Below are 22,780 nucleotides of genomic sequence, written 5' to 3'. Positions count from 1 at the left end.
AGCTACTGAGCGGTCTTCATGTGATTAACACCAGTCTCAGGAAACACTCACCCTGAATAAGATAATGTCAGCACGACCACACAGGCGACTCGTGAACTTTGAATAGTTGCAGAAACGCCTTATCAGTTGAAGAAAGCGGGATGTATGAAAATGAATTGTGTGCCTAGAAAAAAAATAGGGTGTTGTTCTTGGAGACGAAACACAATGATCCTCCTAGGAAACAGCAGTTAGCAACGTTTTAACTAAATGAAACACAACACGTGCTGTGCTTTTGACTTATGTTCCATAAAGAGAAAATTAAATATATTTTTTTCATCAGACTGGAATGCGACTAGTGTTAGGTACTGAAGTCAAAATACATATTTGAAATTCTTGCGAAATTACGTAGTAGCGAGGGTCATAATTTGAAACATGAGGAGCTATATATGTACTTTGTAGCTGTTTGCACAATCACAACTCTGAGTATAATATGAATAGTAGCCAGGAATATATCTAGGAATCACTAAGTTTTACTGTCCAGTAATAACCAAAAATCATATAACTAGGAATAGCCTGACTGGAATATATGTCTAGGAATGGGCAGATTGGAATACACATTTTTCTGCCCTACATGTATTACTAATTGCACGTTTCCTGTGGATGGTTCATCTGAGATATACTACAACTACGGTAACTCATGGTAGTACAACGTAGGGAGACACCCGTGAGTATAACGTCCCAAGGAATATAAAAACTAAGAACGCATGAAGTCACGCAGGAACAGCTGGTCGCTGGGAACGGCAGGAGAGTTACAGCCTAAGACACATTAGCATAATGGAAAAGTTTCTATTGTATTCCTTGTAATACATTCTAAATTATGTGATATGCTGCTGCATTTGAATTTTGTATGCCAGTATAGTATGCCAAATCATATATATATATATATTATATATATATTTTATATATATTTTATATATTTTATATATTTTATATATTTTATATATTTTATATATATATATATATATATATATATATATATATATATATATATATATATATATATATATATATATATATGAGAGAGAGAGAGAGAGAGAACAAATCGTCAATATGTGTGTGCAAGACAATGTAACTCCAGTAGACATGTGGCGCCAGGGTGATGGGAGGCTGAGATCAAAGGACTGGCGGTGAGGAAGAAGAGGTGAGAAGTAGGAAGAGAAGAAATAGAGGAAAAGTGAGAGTAAGTGATGATGAGAACGTCGGTGAGCAAGGGAAGAATGGTGAGGGTGTGAGGGAGCAAGGAAGAATGGTGAGGGTGTCAGGGAGCAAGGAAGAACGGTGAGGGTGCCAGGGAGCAAGGAAGAATGGTGAGGGTGTCAGGGAGCAAGGAAGAACGGTGAGGGTGTCAGGGAGCAAGGAAGAATGGTGAGGGTGTCAGGGAGCAAGGAAGAATGATGAGGGTGTCAGGGAGCAAGGAAGAACGGTGAGGGTGTCAGGGAGCAAGGAAGAATGGTGAGGGTGTCAGGGAGCAAGGAAGAATGGTGAGGGTGTCAGGGAGCAAGGAAGAATGGTGAGGGTGTCAGGGAGGAAGAAAGAACGGTGAGGGTGTCAGGGAGCAAGGAAGAATGGTGAGGGTGTCAGGGAGCAAGGAAGAACGGTGAGGGTGCCAGGGAGCAAGGAAGAATGGTGAGGGTGTCAGGGAGCAAGGAAGAACGGTGAGGGTGTCAGGGAGCAAGGGAGAATGGTGAGGGTGTCAGGGAGCAAGGAAGAATGATGAGGGTGTCAGGGAGCAAGGAAGAACGGTGAGGGTGTCAGGGAGCAAGGAAGAATGGTGAGGGTGTCAGGGAGCAAGGAAGAATGGTGAGGGTGTCAGGGAGCAAGGAAGAATGGTGAGGGTGTCAGGGAGCAAGGAAGAATGGTGAGGGTGTCAGGGAGCAAGGAAGAATGGTGAGGGTGTCAGGGAGCAAGAAAGGACGGTGAGGGTGTCAGGGAGCAAGGAAGAATGGTGAGGGTGTCAGGGAGCAAGGAAGAATGGTGAGGGTGTCAGAGAGCAAGAAAGAACGGTGAGGGTGTCAGGGAGCAAGGAAGAATGGTGAGGGTGTTAGGGAGCAAGGAAGAATGGTGAGGGTGTTAGGGAGCAAGGAAGAATGGTGAGGGTGTCAGGGAGCAAGGAAGAATGGTGAGGGTGTTAGGGAGCAAGAAAGAACGGTGAGGGTGTCAGGGAGCAAGGAAGAATGGTGAGGGTGTCAGGGAGCAAGGAAGAATGGTGAGGGTGTTAGGGAGCAAGGAAGAATGGTGAGGGTGTCAGAGAGCAAGGAAGAATGGTGAGGGTGTCAGGGAGCAAGGAAGAATGGTGAGGGTGTTAGGGAGCAAGGAAGAATGGTGAGGGTGTCAGGGAGCAAGGAAGAGTGGTGAGGGTGTCAGGGAATATGGAAGAATGGTGAGGGTGTTAGGGAGCAAGGAAGAATGGTGAGGGTGTCAAGGAGCAAGGAAGAGTGGTGAGGGTGTCAGGGAATATGGAAGAATGGTGAGGGTGTCAGGGAGTATGGAAGAATGGTGAGGGTGTCAGGGAGCAAGGAAGAATGGTGAGGGTGTCAGGGAGTATGGAAGAATGGTGAGGGTGTCAGGGAGCAAGGAAGAACGGTGAGGGTGTCAGGGAGCAAGGAAGAATGGTGAGGGTGTCAGGGAGCAAGTAAAGAAAGGTTGAGGGAAAGGGGAGGGAGAATAGAGGCGTGTGAGAGCAAATTCTCGTACACTTCTGGAGCGTTACAAATAACACCTTGAAGCAGGCTGACCTCGAGCTTCAAGAGTGACCGGTTTTTAGGGTGGTTCAGTTCAAGCACATCCTTCAAACGACTGCCTCAGACTTCAGGTACGGCAGAATATTACGGGAAAAGCACTGGGATTGTCAACCTTAGGAGCCTCCTCGTGGCATGGCTTCTCCTTGCCCCCACAGAGTTTGGATTAAAAGTGAATGTTGTTGTTTTATCATTGATCTTGTGGTGGTATTGGACTCTGGGTATTTTTCAATGGTACAAGATGTCTCATTGGACGAGTTTTTGAGGTAATAGTGGCAGATGGTAGTGGAAGACGGTGGTGGCAGGTGATAGTGGCAGATGGTGGGGGCAGGTGATAGTGGCTGATAGTAGTGGCAGATGGTGATGGCAGGTGATAGTGGCAGATCGTGTGGCAGGTGATAATGGCAGATGGTGGTGGCAGGTGATAGTGGCAGATAGTAGTGGCAGATGGTGATGGCAGGTGATAGTGGCAGATCGTGTGGCAGGTGATAATGGCAGATGGTGGTGGCAGGTGATAGTGGCTGATAGTAGTGGCAGATGGTGATGGCAGGTGATAGTGGCAGATCGTGTGGCAGGTGATAATGGCAGATGGTGGTGGCAGGTGATAGTGGCTGATAGTAGTGGCAGATGGTGATGGCAGGTGATAGTGGCAGATCGTGTGGCAGGTGATAATGGCAGATGGTGGTGGCAGGTGATAGTGGCTGATAGTAGTGGCAGATGGTGATGGCAGGTGATAGTGGCAGATCGTGTGGCAGGTGATAATGGCAGATGGTAGTGGCAGATGGTGGTGGCAGGTGATAGTGGCAGATAGCAATGGCAGAGGGTGATGGCAGGTGATAGTGGCAGATTGTGTGGCACGTGATAGTTGCAGATGGTGGTGGTGGCACGTAACAGTGGCAGATGGTAGTGGCAGGTGACAGTGGCAGATGGTAGTGGCAAGTGATAGTGGCAGATGGTGGTGGCAGGTGACAGTGACAGATGGTGGTGGCAGGTGATAGTGGCAGATGGTGGTGGCAGGTGATAATGGCAGATAGTAGTGACAGGTGATAGTTGTAGATGGTGGTGGCAGATGATAGTGGCAGATAGTAGTGACAGGTGATAGTGGCAGATGGTGGTGGCAGGTGATAGTGGCAGATGGTAGTGGCAGGTGATAGTAGCAGATGGTGGCAGCAGGTGATAGTGGCAGATGGTGGTGGCAGGTGATTGTGGCAGATGGCGGTGGCAGGTGATAGTGGCAGATAGTAGTGACAGGTGATAGTGGTAGATGGTGGTGGCAGGTGATAGTGGCAGATGGTGGTGGCAGGTGATAGTGGCAGATGGTAGTGACAGGTGATAGTGGCAGATAGTAGTGACAGGCGATATTGGCAGATGGTGGTGGCAGGTGATAGTGGCAGATGGTGGTGGCAGGTGATAGTGGCAGATGGTAGTGGCAGATGGTGGTGGCAGGTGATAGTGGCAGATGGTAGTGGCAGGTGATAGTGGCAGATGGTGGTGGCAGGTGATAGTGGCAGATGGTGGTGGCAGGTGATAGTGGCAGATGGTAGTGGCAGATGGTGGTGGCAGGTGATAGTGGCAGATGGTGGTGGCAGGTGATAGTGGCAGGTGATAGTGGCAGATGGTGGTGGCAGGTGTTAGTGGCAGATGGTGGTGGCAGGTGATAATGGCAGATGGTGGTGGCAGGTGATAGTAGCAGATGGTGGTGACAGGTGATAGTGGCAGATGGTGGTGGCAGGTGATAATGGCAGATGGTGGTGGCAGGTGATAGTAGCAGATGGTGGTGACAGGTGATAGTGGCAGATGGTGGTGGCAGGTGATAGTGGCAGATGGTGGTGGCAGGTGATAGTGGCAGATGGTGGTGGCAGGTTATAGTGGCAGATGGTGGTGGCAGGTGATAGTAGCAGATGGTGGTGGCAGGTGATAGTAGCAGATGGTGGTGGCAGGTGATAGTGGCAGATGGTGGTGGCAGGTGATAATAGCAGATAGTAGTGACAGGTGATAGTGGCAGATAGTGGTGGCAGGTGATAGTGGCAGATGGTGGTGGCAGGTTATAGTGGCAGATGGTGGTGGCAGGTGATAGTAGCAGATGGTGGTGGCAGGTGATAGTAGCAGATGGTGGTGGCAGGTGATAGTGGCAGATGGTGGTGGCAGGTGATAATAGCAGATAGTAGTGACAGGTGATAGTGGCAGATGGTGGTGGCAGGTGATAGTGGCAGATGGTGGTGGCAGGTTATAGTGGCAGATGGTGGTGGCAGGTGATAGTAGCAGATGGTGGTGGCAGGTGATAGTAGCAGATGGTGGTGGCAGGTGATAGTGGCAGATGGTGGTGGCAGGTGATAGTGGCAGATGGTGGTGGCAGGTTATAGTGGCAGATGGTGGTGACAGGTGATAGTAGCAGATGGTGGTGGCAGGTGATAGTGGCAGATAGTGGTGGCAGGTGATAGTGGCAGATGGTGGTGACAGGTGATAGTAGCAGATGGTGGTGACAGGTGATAGTGGCAGATAGTGGTGGCAGGTGATAGTGGCAGATGGTGGTGGCAGGTTATAGTGGCAGATGGTGGTGACAGGTGATAGTAGCAGATGGTGGTGGCAGGTGATAGTAGCAGATGGTGGTGGCAGGTGATAGTGGCAGATGGTGGTGGCAGGTGATAATAGCAGATAGTAGTGACAGGTGATAGTGGCAGATGGTGGTGGCAGGTGATAGTGGCAGATGGTGGTGGCAGGTTATAGTGGCAGATGGTGGTGGCAGGTGATAGTAGCAGATGGTGGTGGCAGGTGATAGTAGCAGATGGTGGTGGCAGGTGATAGTGGCAGATGGTGGTGGCAGGTGATAGTGGCAGATGGTGGTGGCAGGTGTTCCCAACCTCCCAGTGAAAATGAAACATATTTATTAAGGTATTGAAAGAATATAGCTGCTATACCGACTGATTTCTGGAACTGGAAGGAACATAGAAATAAATAAGAAGAAGCTAGAAGTTGCTTATATTTACATATTGTAATATACGGAACTAATTCTTGCGGTGGGAGGCGAGGTCGACGACCTCTTTCCACCACTGCTCACTATTGATATTTGAGCGTCCATGATACAAGTTTCATGTATTATTATTATTATTAAAGATTCGCCGGTATTCTCCCGGCCCGGGCCTATTCCAAGTAGTGGCCCGGCCTTGGCTCCCTGTCTAGGGAGTGTCTGAGACCTAAGTCTCCCATGGTAGGAGGCACAAGTACGCCCTCATCTTTGGGACCAACTGTCCCCAGACATAGCTTCTCGTAGGGAGAAGCTAGGCCTCTCTGGTCTGCCATCCCCGCCCCAAGGGGGTTATTGGGAATGACAGTCTTGTAAACTGCAAGCTCGGGCTCAGGCACCTACCCTACCCTAGAAGGGCTGGGCATGGTGTCGATCCTTTCATGTATCACTACTGTATATTCCAATGTAGTGGATATATTAAACAAATAAAACTTACATGAATATATGTAACTGTTTGGGGCGAGATATTGACCAATAGATCGCAAAGAAATTTTCACTGATAAAGTAATTCTTTCTCAAAATTGGTATCTTTTTTTTTTTTTTTATTTTCCTGAATTTGCAAAATCTCTGTAGCAATTTTCCCCAATATTTATTCGCTCCTTCTGCTGCCCTGCTCATCCCTTCTTCCAGCCTCGTACACTTAGGTCTTGCACTGCCCTACCACTGTCGAATTCACCATGTTCAGACAGCAGTGCATCTTCCACAGTACCATACACATCGTATTTACCTTGTTGCTATTTGATAAGTTTCAGTCCCAGACGAAACGTCGCAATATGTGTTTCAGTGCAAACATAGTATCTCTCTCACTATCTGTCGCCTTACGTCATCGTTCATTAAGACGGGATCCCACCCGGGTTACTTTATAGTCGACATTATGAAGCTGGAAGCATTACCTAAAGGACTTTGTGAACAGCAAAGTGTTATGATGGGTCTTTATTAAGTGGCTTAAAGATAACAGCGTCACGATATGACCTTATGAGTTAACTAAGGTGATGCCAACCATCAGGTGAGTCTTTCTGGCACAAAGTCAGCGACAAATATTTGTGAATGAGATGACAAGAAGATGAGTACCACCCTCCCCTCCCCACTCAGAGGGTTGACCGTATACTCATACTCGTATGAATACATATGTTGGAGTATTCATTCTGCATTTTACACTTGACAACCGCACACGTCGACGGGAAATGTTTGATTAAGGTGGAATGTAGTCTTTTCCTATTTTTTACAAGCAATGATGAAGTGAGAGCGTTGATCTCTCAGGTATGAGAGGATCCTTGTGCTGGTTCTGGGTCCAAACTAAGCTTTGGTTACGAACCGCGGCTCTGTAGTTCTTCAAAGCATCCTATAGTGCCACATATCATATTTTTTATTGCTCACCTATAATAGAACGCAGGTGAGACACACGCAGCCACTGGCACTATCGCGAACATTAGTTAATTACAATATTACACAGATATTTCATTAGAGCTAAAAATGCATGAATTAAGTTACGCAAGCGAGGTACATCATTTATAAAATTAGTATTACACGAGGACAGATAACAGATAAAACGCCGTATGAAGGTGTGAGAACGACGTCTGAGGTGAGGCAGTCATGACCAAGGTTACATGAACAACGTGTGAGGTGAGGCACTCATAACCAAGGTTACATGAACGACGTGTGAGGTGAGGCAGTCATGACCAAGGTTACATGAACGACGTGTGAGGTGAGGCAGTCATGACCAAGGCTGCATGAACGACTTGTGAGACGAGTCAGTCATGACAAAAGTTACATGAACGACATATGTGGCTAGGCAGTCATGACCAAGGCTGCACGGACGACGTGTGAGGCGAGTCAATAATGGCAGTGGTTGCCTCACTGGTAAAATATTTAGAGAGAATGGAATTGTATTAAGGCGTGTGAGTGTCAACATCCTTAGCAAGTTATGTGAAGGTCTCACCTAGAGTGCATGATTAAATATAATTGTACTTCTAGTGTATGGTCATGTAAAAATGCATGCCGAAAGAAAAGTCTTTGAAGGAGACTCACGATGGCATGGTCGAGTGCACAAAGAGAGCAAAAGGTAGCTGCTTGAGAGATGAATGGTGCAAGTTGGTGAGACCGTGTGACTTACGGTGTTACTTACATGGCGCCTCGGTACCCTGTACCTCCCTGATTTACACCTGAAGAGGTTTACATTCTTAAATCTTAAAATAAACCCAGAGTTGTTACTTTTCACGCACCCTCCGTTAACGCAGATCCGGATGCCAAAGGACTAAATTTTTATAGTATTGCTGGCGTCAGCATGAAACCTGTCCTGCAGATCTATTCCACGTTTCATTATTGCCGCCACCAAAGACGCGTATAGCTCTCTACTATCGCTTTAAAATATTGCCTAGTTTTTCTCCATCACAGATGACAATCCCAAAATTTCACCCGACTGTATATTTAATTTGCATCTGAGAGAGACAGTATACCTACCATACTTCTGTAGGCTCGTCCGTGTACATATGTTGGTGTTATTTCGTCCGTGCACCTACCATGCTGGTACAGATTCACCCGTGTACTTGCCACGCTAGTGTAGGCACGTCCGTGTGGTTTCCATGTTGGTGTAAGCGTGTCCGTGTACTTACCATGCATGTGTTGGCTCGTCTGTGTACTTACAAGCTGGTGTAGTGTTATCCTTATACTTAATATGAATGTGTAGGCTCGACCATGTACTTACCATGCACCTGCCTGCAACACATATGCGCTTAGAGTCGAGGACACCGCAGGGAGTTCCATCAATCACAGTCTGGTTGAGAGTCGCATAGAAACTAAGGCCCACAGCGCGGCAGTTGAGGGCGCAGGAGTCAGGCGCTGTGGGGAGGAATGAGAGTAGTATGAGTAGGTTGACTGGAATGATAGTAGTATAAACAGGAGTAAGATATAATGAGTAGGTAGTAAATGACGTGCGAACCGGGTGACTGAGGCGTGAGAGTACAGAGATCTAGAGAGGTGTATAATTAAGGTAAGTGAAAGTAGGAGAGAGAAATGCGTGTTGGTGTGTTATGCTGTGGTCTTTACAAATGTGCGTGAACCCAGTATTTACGAGTGCTTTCGAGGTCAGTTTTATACCTCCCCTCCCCCTTGTTTCATTAAATTTGTTAGCATAATGCAGTTGTTTGGATTTCCTTATAAGTTTGGTGAGCATTGATATATAACGTTTTATGCTCATCGTTTGAGTTTTAATATCAATCTATTTTGTTCGCAGTTGTGGCATGCAAAGAGTACGTAACCTTTATTCGGCGCATGTACACACCCTCATTGACAGGCTATCTCCCCCAACCAGCGAACCAGGGGCTAAGGGTTGACGATGGGGCCCCGTCGCTCAATCAGTACCCAGGTTCCAGCCAATGAGAAGATGGTTTTGGCAATCGCAGAGGTGATGTGGGTACCATTCACCTGTCTGCCCTTGTCACTCCCATTCTAGAGCTGGTTGAAGCCCGGTCTGCTCTCTAGTGGCTTCTATTCTGCCTTGCTTACCGTGGAGTGCACTAATACCTATTGTTGTGCATAGTGTATATAGTGTACATACTTCTGTTCTAAATTGGTGAAGGATAATACAAGTCAAAAAGTTTTTCTGCTGTGTTTATTTTGCTCCCTTTACACCCAGGATAACAGGCCTTTGGGACTCCTGGGTTGTAATAGTAGTTTTTTTTAATCACTGAATCTGGGGATGCTGTTGGTTAGCCATGACCTCTTACTTCTCTTTGCTGTATCATGTTTATTTCTTAATTGTGGAGGCTTTGAATCTTTTTTAATTGTTGAGGCTTTGAATCTTTGTAGAAGTACGTGAGTACTTGATCACTGTTAAAATGTTTATCAGCTAATGTTATTGACTGCTATGGCAAAGTTACTGAAAGATATATTTGTTTAGTTTCAGGTGATAACAGACTGGGAAGTTTGCGGGGCAGCGATCATTGTATTGTCAGTGATAATGTCGGGTTTTACTGGAGCTGTTATATTTGACCAGATGTCGGTTGAGGATACAGTTGTCTCGGTAATTTTTGTTGGTTTGATGGTATCAAAAAAGCGGTTATACATATGGTTTAAGAAGCCAGCTACTTGTGGGTCTTCTGATGGTTAATCTTTATTATGAACCTTCAAAATATATCATTTGCTGCAACCTTATAACAAACAACTATAAATTTATTTTGAAGGTTGTTAATTTTTAATACAAACAAAGCTTATTTCGAAATGAACGTAAAGGAACAAACGTTGTATCGACAGAGTTACACCTTTGTTATATTATCCCACATTGTCGCTTCTAAAAACTGAGCAAAACAGTCACCCACTACGACAGGGGCTATAATTATTGAAAGTTGTTGTCACCAGATAAGCGCTTAAAGAGCTTATTTAGAGATGCGACAACTTTTTGGGAAGAAGCCTGTGCCATGTGCGAAACGTCTCAATAAATGCCCTCCCTGCATATTATGTATCTGTTCTGCAACTACTCTTCTTTTTTGAAACAATTACAGATTAATAGTGAGTGCTTGAAAGAAAATATTTGTCTAGTTGCAAGATAGACTGAAGGAAGTTGAAATAAGTTCATTTCATTAATAACATATCGACCTTTACTTCAAAAAACTTGCTATTATCACATGCTACTCAAAGCCATATAGTCATTGCACTTCCCGTATTAATGTAAATACTTTTACAATTTTATCGTTTCGTTTCTTCTTCCCTTACCCATAGTCGTGGAGGTATGGTATCCATCAAGTGTACGGTACTTACTGTCGTAGTAAGGCTCCCAGGTGTAGAAACGACGGTTGAAGGGTGTTTTGTTGAAAGATGCACACTGTTCCCTCCTGTAGTCTGAGTACCCGGGGCCACACACCTGCATAACAGTCAACAGTCTTAATGATCCACTTTATACCTGTCGGTATTACCATACCATATGAACATTATATAGTACCCACAATACCTTCACAACATGATTTACAAATAACAGCACCCTCACGTGATATACCACCCACAGCATATATCAGTCTCAGCACTATTACAGTACCTTACAATTCTCATTACACAACATAACAGAACCATCACGGTACTGCTATACACAACACCATGCTACTCTTCAAAACATACTAAACATCGACATAAGAATGCAAACACAAGACACTACACACAACATATGCAGAATAACACTATACACACCACAAAATACTATCCACATCACATTAAACCCCAGCATTAGAACACAAACAACATCCATTCACTATTCATGTGCTTTGACTAGTACATAAACACAAGACATAATATTTACATCTCACGTATTCAAATGAGCATAAGTCGAAGCTGCTATTAGTACTGCTTAGCGACCAAGATAGTATCACTGCTGTGTGGAGGGAGTTGGTGTGTTACAATCGACGGTGCCATAGTGCCATAGACTGTGCCATAATCGGCCAATACCACTGACATTTACTGAGACATGTCAGTCTGGCGACGATGGCACATGTGCTAAACTTACTTAGGGTGTGCCTGGCCACATATCACTGGCGACAAGTGATAGCTCTGCCAGACGATACTGTAATGAGTATCGCCAGACCCACCTTCGCCACACTTAAATACACACTGTGGCTTCTTTATGGTACGAATTATAGCGTAACATAAGCTATAATGTTATGTTTAAGATAAGGTAAGGCCTGGGGTCACATGATCATCGCCAGTACCCATCCCTACGTTCTTCACCACTCCACTACCATTCACAAGACCTCTTTCACCACCACTCCACTACCATCCACGAGACCTCCTTCACCACCACTCCACTACTATTCACAAGACCTCCTTCACCACCACTCCACTACTATTCACAAGACCTCCTTCACCACAACTCCACTACCATCCACGAGACCTCCTTCACCACCACTCCACTACTATTCACAAGACCTCCTTCCCCACAACTCCACTTCCATCCACAAGACCTCCTTCACCACCACCCCTCCACTACCATCCACAAGACCTCTTTCACCACCACCACTCTACTAACATCCACAAGACCTTCACCACCGCTCCACTACCATCCACAAGACCTCCTTCGCCACCACTCCACCACTCCACTACTATCCACAAGACCTCCTTTATCACCACTCCACTACCATCCACAAGACCTCCTTCACCACCACTCCACTACCATCCACAAGACCTCCTTCACCACCACTCCACTACCATCCACAAGACCTCCTTCACCACCACTCCACTACCATCCACAAGGCTTTTCTCACCACCACCACTCTACTAACATCCACAAGACCTTCACCACCACTCCACTACCATCCACAAGACCTCCTTCACCACCACTCCACTACCATCCACAAGACCTCCTTCACCACCACTCCACTACCATCCACAAGACCTCCTTCACCACCACTCCACTACCATCCACAAGGCTTTTCTCACCACCACCACTCTACTAACATCCACAAGACCTTCACCACCACTCCACTACTATCCACAAGACCTCCTTCACCACAGCACTACCATCCACAAGACCTCCTTCACCACTACTCCACTACCATCCACAAGACCTTCACCACTACTCCACTACCATCCACAAGACCTCCTTCACCACTACTCCACTACCATCCACAAGACCTCCTTCACCACAACACTACCATCCACAAGATCACCTTCACTACGACGCCTTAGCTATTCACGCAACCTCCATTTCCACGACCACACTATAGTCATCCACCGCTCATTCTCTGCCACCACCAACACCAGAACCACTGCACAGCTGTTAACCCTACTACCACCACCAGTGCTACCACAGTCATTCCACACCTCCCCCCTCCCCCCCCCCCCCCCCCAAAAAAAAAAAAAAAAACTGCCCTCACAGTCATTTTACACCTATCTCCCTACAATGACCACCTGTACAGTCACTCCACAAGCATCAGCCCACAGTACCTGAGTGTTACACAGTTGGAAGCGCTTGTAGAGTCCTACACAACGGCTGCCACCAGTCTCTCTCGACGCCCGCCGTCTGCTTCTGCTTCTCAGACTCCCCTGCCTGCAATCACACAGCTGAGATCAGAAGCTGTGTATTTGTTAGTTACCAAATGTCAAAGGCACTTGTCGATAGACACTTGGTCTATTGTTTGTGGTGGGTGAATGTGTGTGTGTGAGAGAGAGAGATTTCGTGTAAGTTAAATTTGGGTGAACGTATAGGGGGCAGCTGCGGGTTTATTTTTTTCTGGAGAGGGGAAAATAGAAGTTTACAGAAAGAAGGAAGCTATATAGAAGGGAGGCTGTAGGAAAGGTAGGTTGTGGGAAAGGGAGACTGAGAGAAAAAGCAGGCTGTGGAGGAGAGATGCTGTGGGGAAGGGTGTGTGTATGTGAGGTAAGTTTTGGGAGGGAGGTTGTGTAACAGGAGTTATAGTTGAATGCAGTGCGAATGGTCTCTCCATTTTCTTCATTTAAAATCTTAGTTTGTACAATGTACTAATTTGCAAACCAAAAAAAATCAAGATAAAAAATCAAAGCAGAAAAGTATGATGTAGGTTTTACTTATTTTATAAGTTATCCACCATAATTCACTGTGTCATGAACATCTATAATTCCCGTGCTTTATTGTTGCAATATCAGAAAATTCTGAGCAGACTGACTGGACAGATTCTCCTAGTGCCACATGTAAGAGGAAAGCTTCTGTATTAGAGAAGCTGCATGATAAAATCCGCTATAATATAAAGTTTGTAATAGGGACGTTAGCAGTAATCTTAAGCTGTTAGTTCCTGGTTTGCTCATATTTATTAAAATGATTTTTCAACAGAGCTAAAATATTAGTAAAAAACAACTCATGGTGACTTACCCTAATCTGTCTTTGGCTTTATTTGTCTCTGTTTACGAAGATATGTACTCAGATGTCCTATTTAATTGTTACTGTTTATTTATTCTTCAGGACAACATAGGCAACCATTCGGTTCACATGAAATATACGCATTGACCACATAACATACACCAAGACAGAATGAACACCTTATTAAGACAACGTTTTAATGGTGACCAAAACAGTTTTAAATTTACAGAGTGTACACGGGAAATCTGGAAGAATATAGGTTGAGTGAGGACTGTGGGAGAGGTGCAGGTGAGTGAGAACTGTGGGAGAGGTGCAGGTGAGTGAGAACTGTGGGAGAGGTGCAGGTGAGTGAGAACTGTGGGAGAGGTGCAGGTGAGTGAGAACTGTGGGAGAGGTGCAGGTGAGTGAGAACTGTGGGAGAGGTGCAGGTGAGTGAGAACTGTGGGAGAGGTGTAGGTGAGTGAGAACTGTGGGAAAGGTGCAGGTGAGTGAGAACTGTGGGAGAGGTGCAGGTGAGTGAGAACTGTGGGAGAGGTGCAGGTGAGTGAGAACTGTGGGAGAGGTGTAGGTGAGTGAGAACTGTGGGAAAGGTGTAGGTGAGTGAGAACTGTGGGAGAGGTGTAGGTGAGTGAGAACTGAGAGAGGTGCAGGTGAGTGAGAACTGGGAGAGGTGTAGGTGAGTGAGAACTGTGAGAGAGGTGCAGGTGAGTGAGAACTGTGGGAGAGGTGCAGGTGAGTAAGAACTGTGGGAGAGTGTAGGGAAATAAGAACTGTGAGAGAGGTGTAGGTGAGTGAGAACTGTGAGAGAGGTGCAGGTGAGTGAGAACTGTGGGAGAGGTGCAGGTGAGTAAGAACTGTGGGAGAGGTGTAGGTGAGTGAGAACTGTGGGAGAGGTGCAGGTGAGTGAGAACTGTGGGAGAGATGTAGGTGAGTGAGAACAGGTGAGTGAGAACTGTGGGAGAGGTGCAGGTGAGTGAGAACTGTGGGAGAGGTACAGGTGAGTGAGAACTGTGGGAGGTGTAGGTGAGTGAGAACTGTGGGAGGTGTAGGTGAGTGAGAACTGTGGGAGAGGTGAGGTGAGTGAGAACTGTGGGTGAGTGAGAACTGGGAGAGGTGTAGGTGAGTGAGAACTGTGAGGTGCAGGTGAGTGAGAACTGTGGGACAGGTGCAGGTGAGTAAGAACTGTGGGAGAGATGTAGGTGAGTGAGAACTGTGGGAAAGGTGCAGGTGAGTGAGAACTGTGGGAGAGGTGCAGGTGAGTGAGAACTGTGGGAGAGGTACAGGTGAGTGAGAACTGTGGGAGAGGTGCAGGTGAGTGAGAACTGTGGGAAAGGTGCAGGTGAGTGAGAACTGTGGGAGAGGTGCAGGTGAGTGAGAACTGTGGGAAAGGTGCAGGTGAGCGAGAACTGTGGGAGAGGTGCAGGTGAGTGAGAACTGTGGGAGAGGTGCAGGTGAGTGAGAACTGTGGGAGAGGTGTAGGTGAGTGAGAACTGTGGGAGAGGTGTAGGTGAGTGAGAACTGTGGGAGAGGTGTAGGTGAGTGAGAACTGTGGGAGAGGTGTAGGTGAGTGAGAACTGTGGGAGAGGTGTAGGTGAGTGAGAACTGTGGGAGAGGTGTAGGTGAGTGAGAACTGTGAGAGAGGTGTAGGTGAGTGAGAGAGGTACAGGTGAGTGAGAGAGGTACAGGTGAGTGAGAGAGGTACAGGTGAGTGAGAGAGGTACAGGTGAGTGAGAGAGGTACAGGTGAGTGAGAGAGGTACAGGTGAGTGAGAGAGGTACAGATGAGTGAGAGAGGTACAGGTGAGTGAGAGAGGTACAGGTGAGTGAGAGAGGTACAGGTGAGTGAGAGAGGTACAGGTGAGTGAGAGAGGTACAGATGAGTGAGAGAGGTACAGGTGAGTGAGAGAGGTACAGGTGAGTGAGAGAGGTACAGGTGAGTGAGAGGGGTACAGGTGAGTGAGAGAGGTACAGGTGAGTGAGAGAGGTACAGGTGAGTGAGAGAGGTACAGGTGAGTGAGAGAGGTACAGGTGAGTGAGAGAGGTACAGGTGAGTGAGAGAGGTACAGGTGAGTGAGAGAGGTACAGGTGAGTGAGAGAGGTACAGGTGAGTGAGAGAGGTACAGGTGAGTGAGAGAGGTACAGGTGAGTGAGAGAGGTACAGGTGAGTGAGAGAGGTGAGTGAGAGAGGTACAGGTGAGTGAGAGAGGTACAGGTGAGTGAGAGAGGTACAGGTGAGTGAGAGAGGTACAGGTGAGTGAGAGAGGTACAGGTGAGTGAGAGAGGTACAGGTGAGTGAGAGAGGTACAGGTGATCTGAGCACATGAACAACACTGTAAAAATAAAATATTTTTAGAGTTAGTAAGTTTTCAAGATTAATAATTTTCTCCTCAAATACAGGACATTTATATGATATTAAAATTAGGTAGTGTTACCTGCCCTTTTAGATAGAAATATAGATTGTTATTAAAGTTTATATTTTTATTTTGTCTTACTTTTAAAGTTGTTCTACTCTATTTCTCTCGATATTATTGCCAAGTCTGATAAATCTAAAAATTTAGTTAACGTTCAAAAGATTCGGCTGGTAACTTGTGTCACCTCGCTAGATAATTTACTTTATCATGCAACGGTGAAAGAGCATTGCACAGTGAGGAAATTATTTCAAAGACTTACAGACACCTATTGTATTATCATCATCATTTGGAGAAAACAAGGAAGAAGTGTTTCAACACTGCGAGAACACCTTTATCATACCTCTCTATACATTCGAGAGAATGTATGTCCGCATATATTCTCTTGAATGTATGCGGACATACTTGCATGCAGGTAGCCTTAAGAGCGCGAAAAAGTTGAAAAATAATATTTCCTCTTTAATACTTAAGCTTATAAATATGAGCTTTTGCGGTCTCTTGACTTTTTTCGTACATTTACGTGTGAAAATTTTAGATCCCTTCCAACTATCACTGACACTTTATACAATTTGACTATTATTATTAATTATTCTTAATTATTATTGGTAAGTGCTTAACCCTTAAGGGTCACACATATGACTTGGTGAATAGGAGGTAATCAAGTGTGATCAGAGGATAGTGAGGGGTGGCTCCAGTTTCTGAGATCACCAGCCCCTCACCAGTGCACTTTTCTTTCCCCTTTTCTGTCCTTTAGTTGACATGTATTTGTATTTTTATAATGCGAACATAAAACTTACTGCATTTAATATTTCTAGTTGATATGAGAAGTTGAGTAACATGTACTTTGGGCCGAGGTTTTTGAGTTTACCGATAGTTTATTGGGTGAAATTTCCAATATTAAGTGGATAACCAACTTAGCCAAACTTATCCCAACTTAACCGAACCCAGAAATTAAGGTTTACATTAGGTTGGATAACATTAGGTTGCCGAAATAGCTCTTATTTGCACAAAATATAACTAGTACCATTGCATATTCCACTTCATAATGGATAATTTTAATAATAACTTAGCCAAGAGATTTATGTAGGTCTTCTTGTTGGTCTCTTAATTAAGCACTCGTGTGAATTTCCTCGGACCTTAATGTCATCGACATGTATACGAGTGTTGTTGGTCACGTTTATATTATTTAATAATCTTGTTTTGCTCTCCATACTTATCAAATCTTCTTAATTTCATGTTAAGAGTCGTTATATACTCATTCTTGTGTCTTCAGTATCAAATATGTCAATTGTGATTTTATATTTGCAGAATACCGGTATCAAGTAACCTGCTGTATATAATTCAGGTCATCTATGAGTAAGGTCCAACCAACATTAAATTGATTCACGGGGTCACAAAAAAAAATAATTTGAATATGCCCATCAGTGGTAGAGGAAGTTTCCGACCGGAAAACGCAATTCCCCCTCTTGTCATCATGTATGATTGCTTCATATTTCCCTGGTTTTGTATGATCCTTGTGGGTTTGGCGCTTGCCTAAGAATATAAAAAAGTGTGGGCCTACGGGTGCCGTGCTTCAGTTCTGAACCTACAAATGACTGGTGTAGATCTTTTCTAACCCTTTGAACTCTTGCCATACTTGTTATTAAATCAACGCTTGCTTATCTCTGCTGCTTCCCTGGTTAGTTCCTTCTGCTTTGCAGCTGCTTCTCTGAATACAGTATGTAGGCAGCAATACAACTTATTAACGCAGCAGTACAGGAAGAATCAATAGTAGGAGGCTGGAACATAGGTCAACACAGCGGGTCAAAAGAGCAGTAGGGAGCACCACGGATCACAGCACCAGACAATAATACGGCAGGTCAGCACAGCAGTAGGCAGCAATACAGTAGGTCAACACAGTAGGAGACAGCAACACAGTAGGTCAACACAGCAGGAGGCAGCAACACAGAAAGTCAACACAGCAGGAGGCAGCAACACAGTAGGTCAACACAGTAGGTCGACACAGCAGGAGGCAAAATACTAGCCAATACTTCACACACGTCCCATTATCTACTTCCTCTGCCCCACCCTCACACCCGCCAATCAGCGGCCATTCATTCCCCCATTAATGGGGTATGAGCAGGGGGAATACTACAATGGCGTCCCGGGTTCCTCACCTCACAAAGGCAGGGAGGGAGGCGCCTCCTGAGGGAGCTGATGGAGCACGACTGCAGAAAGATGACAAGATGAATAAGGTCTAGGCAGAGATAAGATGGAACAGAACTGGAGAAGGATGACAAGAAGAAGCAATACCAGCTAAAGATAAGATGGAGAAGAACTGGGGAAAGATGACAAGAGGAATCAAAGAGAACTATGGCTGACCTCAGAAAAGTCCTGGCCACTTCCTATTCAGAAAAATCGTGATACACTACTGCATGCTGTTAATTTATTCAGGTATACCGGTGCATGTATCACTGATGCTGAAGGTAGGTAAAAACATGTAGTACACCGAACCGACCAGACCAGCAACATTCTTCGAGCCTTGACACGAGTTCGCTGTCCGAGGGACATGTTCCAACAGTGAATACTTCATAGTACAGCTGCGGTCTGTGTATCTCTTGGCTTGTGCTGTCACGCTAGGCTGGCTGTCCTCGTTGAGATGGGTATCGCTTTCTTACTTGGTATGTGTCGTTTTCTGGTCGTCTGTCGTCGCCAGGACTGAATGCCGTCGTCGCCAGGGTTGGGTCTCATTGTTGAAGGGGCAGAATTGTTTGCAACGACAGTCCTTAATGTTGTCGTCGCCAGGCTGGGTTCCCTCGTCGCTAGTGTGTCGTAATCGCCAAGCTGGGTGTTGTCGTCGTAAGGGCTGGGTGTCATTATAAGTAACGTGCGTGTTGTCCAGTGGTGTAAATAACTGTTAGAGGTCACGGGAGGTCGTGTGGGTTAAGAAACTACTGAGCCTCACAGGTCAAGCACACATAATTACAGACCTTACCATTTATGCTCCTGCTGCAGTCAAAGCCATTATTGTCTCCATATCGTTTGTCACTTGACATTAGTTTATGTGAAAGTTGGACTGTTTATCGTGAAGATGGCTGCCCCATCCTAGAAGAGGAACGTCGTCTCCAAAGACAACATTACACACACATCACATACATATGTGCGCGCATATATATATATATATATATATATATATATATATATATATATATATATATATATATATATATATATATATATATATATATATATATATATATATATATGTATGTATATATATATATATGTACTGTATATATGCATGCAATAAGATCACAGTAAACAGGTGATATCAAAATATGCAAAACAACCACTGTGAACGAATAGCGAAATTCCAAGCGCTTTCGTGACTTCTCACATTATCAAGGAACTATGTGAGAAGTCACGAAAGCGCTTTGAATTTCACTATTCTTTCAGAGTGGTTGTTTTGCATATACACACGCGCACACACATGATATATATATAATATAAGTGTGTGTGTGTGTGTGTGTGTGTGTGTGTGTGTGTGTGTGTGTGTGTGTGGTAAGCTGTTAAAAAAATTTCATGGATTGCAGGAATTCTTGGAGCAAAGGTTTGGAAGCTCGCTGCTCTACCGACTATGCTATGGAAACATAATAAAGGCTAAAATCCGTCAGTTTTAATTATTCTGCCTGAAGAAGCCATTCGTAGAAAATGTTTCCTCTCATAATTTATCTGAATTGCACATAAGTGTCTTTATCAGTACAATGATTTTCTCTTATAAAAGGCGGCGTTTTTGTGTGTAATCAGAATTTCACTCTACTCGATTTTGTGGCTGAAATGTTTCGTATTGGAAGTGGGCAGAATTTTTTTTACCGTATCTTACAGCACATTTATGTCAGACTAACCGTCTTTCTCTTGCTTCTGATATAGTTTTGAGCTCTGTGCTTAACCATGAAGGATACAAGGACACCACACAAGGAAAGACTTTGAAAACTCCCCTGAAGTAATCTCAAACATCATTCCATATAGTTGGGCAGCTTTACCGTCTTCAAATATTTATTTCCAAGCTGTTGCCAATGACATTATTATTATTATTATTATTATTATTATTATTATTATTATTATTATTGAGGAGTGCTAAACCCGTAGGGGGATGGGGAGATGGAAGGCATTCAGGCTTAATTCAGGGAAGTGGAGCGCAGATCTAATTCCCTAGATCATGAGCCCTTCACCAGCATGAAGGAATCTCCCTTGAGGGCTTGTTGGCAATGACAGTACTCATAGTTTTAGCTTCAATAACCCTACAAGGCAGATTGTTCCACTCATCGGCTACTCTATTTCCAGTCTCGGTTTTTCTGTCTCTCCGTTTATTAATTTGATATTAAGATGGTTTCCTCATCTCAGATCCAGAAGCCATTATATGTCAAGAATATACTAATTGCTTCTCCTGTAGTTAACACTAGACCAACGACTTGGTTATAACTGACAAGGAAAGTAGAAGACTTTAAATTATTAATATCGGAGGGTAAATATCGCAGGATAACCCACGAAAGCTAAGCAGTGTGGCATATTTCCGATTTCATCCTTGGGCTCTCGTCCCTGGGACACGACCCATAACAGCTGACTAAATTTTAGGTACCTATTTAATGTTACTTGAACAGGGACAGTAGATGTAAGGAACTTGCCTATTCTTCTCGTCTCGCTTGGGAATTGAAAAGGAGTGAACTTGGTTGTGAGCCGGACGCTCTACCCAGTACTGTCACAAATTCAGGCACACACACACACTTTGCTGACTTCACACACTACCATTTCTCGTATATTTTCCTTCTGAATTTCTTTTCCTAAATGTTGTTGTAACATTACATATTTGGTACCTGTTAACCGGGTTATATGAAAGGTTTAAGTAATTTTATTCTCGGACGTAAGATTATCATCTTTACACAGAAGTACAAGATACGGAGCACAAGTATACACGTTCCGGGCTAGCAATATAACGGCTATATGGAGGACAGGTCAGTTGGGGTACACGCTATGTCAGCTATAGTACATGGGCAAGAGGAGTAGAATTAACAGTGAAACGTGTAGTATATATACATATAGTGGACCCAGTATATAAAGAACTGACCGCGGGAGAGATAATCCCCGTAACTATAAACAGTGTTGGATATAATTGCAGACACTATGGCCATGTAGGGAAGAGGGTAACTCACCTGGGTTCCATAAGACACTCCCGGGACTGTATGGAGACACCACCACCACAGGAGCGAGAACAGGGAGTCCAGGCAGACCACTCGCCCCACCTACCACCCCGAGACCCAGCCTGCAGCTGTAGCCGCTCCACCACCATGCGATGGACCTGCAAGGAAATCAAAACTATAGTCATCAGGGGTGTAACACCAGGCTCCAGAGATACAATATCAGTCATGAGGGGTGTAACATTAATACCACAGTGTAAACCCAATCATCAAGGGTGTCTCACGAAATCGTAATGACACGATTGCGTCTTCTATCCCCGCCTGTGGTATGGTTTATCAAGGGTTTTACAAAGTAGTTTTCAAAAACATGCAGTGATTAGATTCACATGAAGCTTCGCTCCTCCACCGCTAGAAAAGAAACGCTAAATAAAGTGTAATAAACCATATTTTATTCAGCATTAAAAGTAACTAGCAGCATGAAAAAAATTATGTGATAGTGAACAGCTTAATTTACCTAAGAATTTTCAAAGCTTTAGATAATTTTATATTACACTTTTTCTGTGAATTATGGAAACTCAACAACAGAGGTCTGTGAAGTAGTCAAGACTCTACACGTAATCAAAACCTACATTAGAGGTCTGTGAAGTAGTCAAGTAAGATTTACAGAATGAACATTATGAAATTTTAACGTAGGAAAATCCAAACAGGTCAAACACTGTTTTATTTTTGATCGCAAGAGACGTTCTCTAGATATTTCACACAAACAAATTCGGTTAATAAAAATTACACAACATAAAATTAAGGCAAAGCTTCCACTGAGGAAAATACATCAGCATTAAAAGTTTAAACCGACCAGAAAAGGCCGCCTCCACTTGCCTCGCACAATCCAACACAACCTGCACCTACACAGCCCAAAGCTAAGAAATTTTCGATCCACTTCATAAGAAGAATAAGCCATTAAAGATTAATGCTGTTCACAATTGCTGTATTTTAATCACACAGTGCCTATGGAATGTGATGTATTCAAATTCGATTACAGCAATGGCAGGATAAGTTCAATTCCTTGGATCAAGAGTCCCTAACCATTTCGTGATTACAAGTGTCAAAATATTATCTACACACTCCATTAACAATGTTAACCTTCTAAGGAAGATTCATGAGTGTTAAAATTCTAAAGCCCATCGGAAGATTATATCAGTTATCATACGGAAAAAATCTTGGAATGGCCTGTGTAACGCATATATTCATTCACATATGTAAATAGTCCTGTGAATCTTGCCCTAGATACTATTTCAGATATTATCAATACTCTGGTATTAAGATTTTAAATGCCGGGGTAATAAAAATACTTAAAATGTGATTACGATTAAAAGAGGATCTTTAAAGCAATCTGGGGTCTGGTTGTGTGGTTAAAGTATTGCGTTTTTTGATGCAGTGTGTGCAGGTTCGAATCCTGCTGTGGGAAGAAATAATGTTTGTAAATAATTTCGCCCGTTTGCGAATTGTTAAACATATAAACCTACTACTATCATTTATGCATTTTGTTAATGGTGGTGTTTATAAGTAAACACAAATTTATTT

At 44.3% G+C, this 22,780-nt stretch overlaps 1 protein-coding gene across 7 annotated transcripts in view; it reads right to left on the bottom strand.

The window, feature by feature from the left end:
- Positions 1-22,780, bottom strand: part of LOC128693506 (thrombospondin type-1 domain-containing protein 4) — a 624,956-nt gene that overhangs the window by 50,789 nt on the left and 551,387 nt on the right. For all 7 annotated transcript variants that reach the window (XM_070079710.1, XM_070079712.1, XM_070079711.1 and 4 more), the window contains 4 exons: positions 21,215-21,360; positions 12,730-12,832; positions 10,558-10,660; positions 8,507-8,640 (listed from right to left, as the gene is read on the bottom strand). In XM_070079710.1, the coding sequence (XP_069935811.1) occupies positions 8,507-8,640; positions 10,558-10,660; positions 12,730-12,832; positions 21,215-21,360 (486 nt within the window). The remainder of the gene's footprint in view (positions 1-8,506; positions 8,641-10,557; positions 10,661-12,729; positions 12,833-21,214; positions 21,361-22,780) is intronic.

This window comes from Cherax quadricarinatus, unplaced genomic scaffold (assembly GCF_038502225.1).
Source record: "Cherax quadricarinatus isolate ZL_2023a unplaced genomic scaffold, ASM3850222v1 Contig5, whole genome shotgun sequence".
NCBI classification, from domain to species: domain Eukaryota; kingdom Metazoa; phylum Arthropoda; class Malacostraca; order Decapoda; family Parastacidae; genus Cherax; species Cherax quadricarinatus.
The sequence above is the reverse complement of the archived record's forward strand: the minus strand, read 5'-3'. Positions and strand labels throughout refer to the sequence as shown.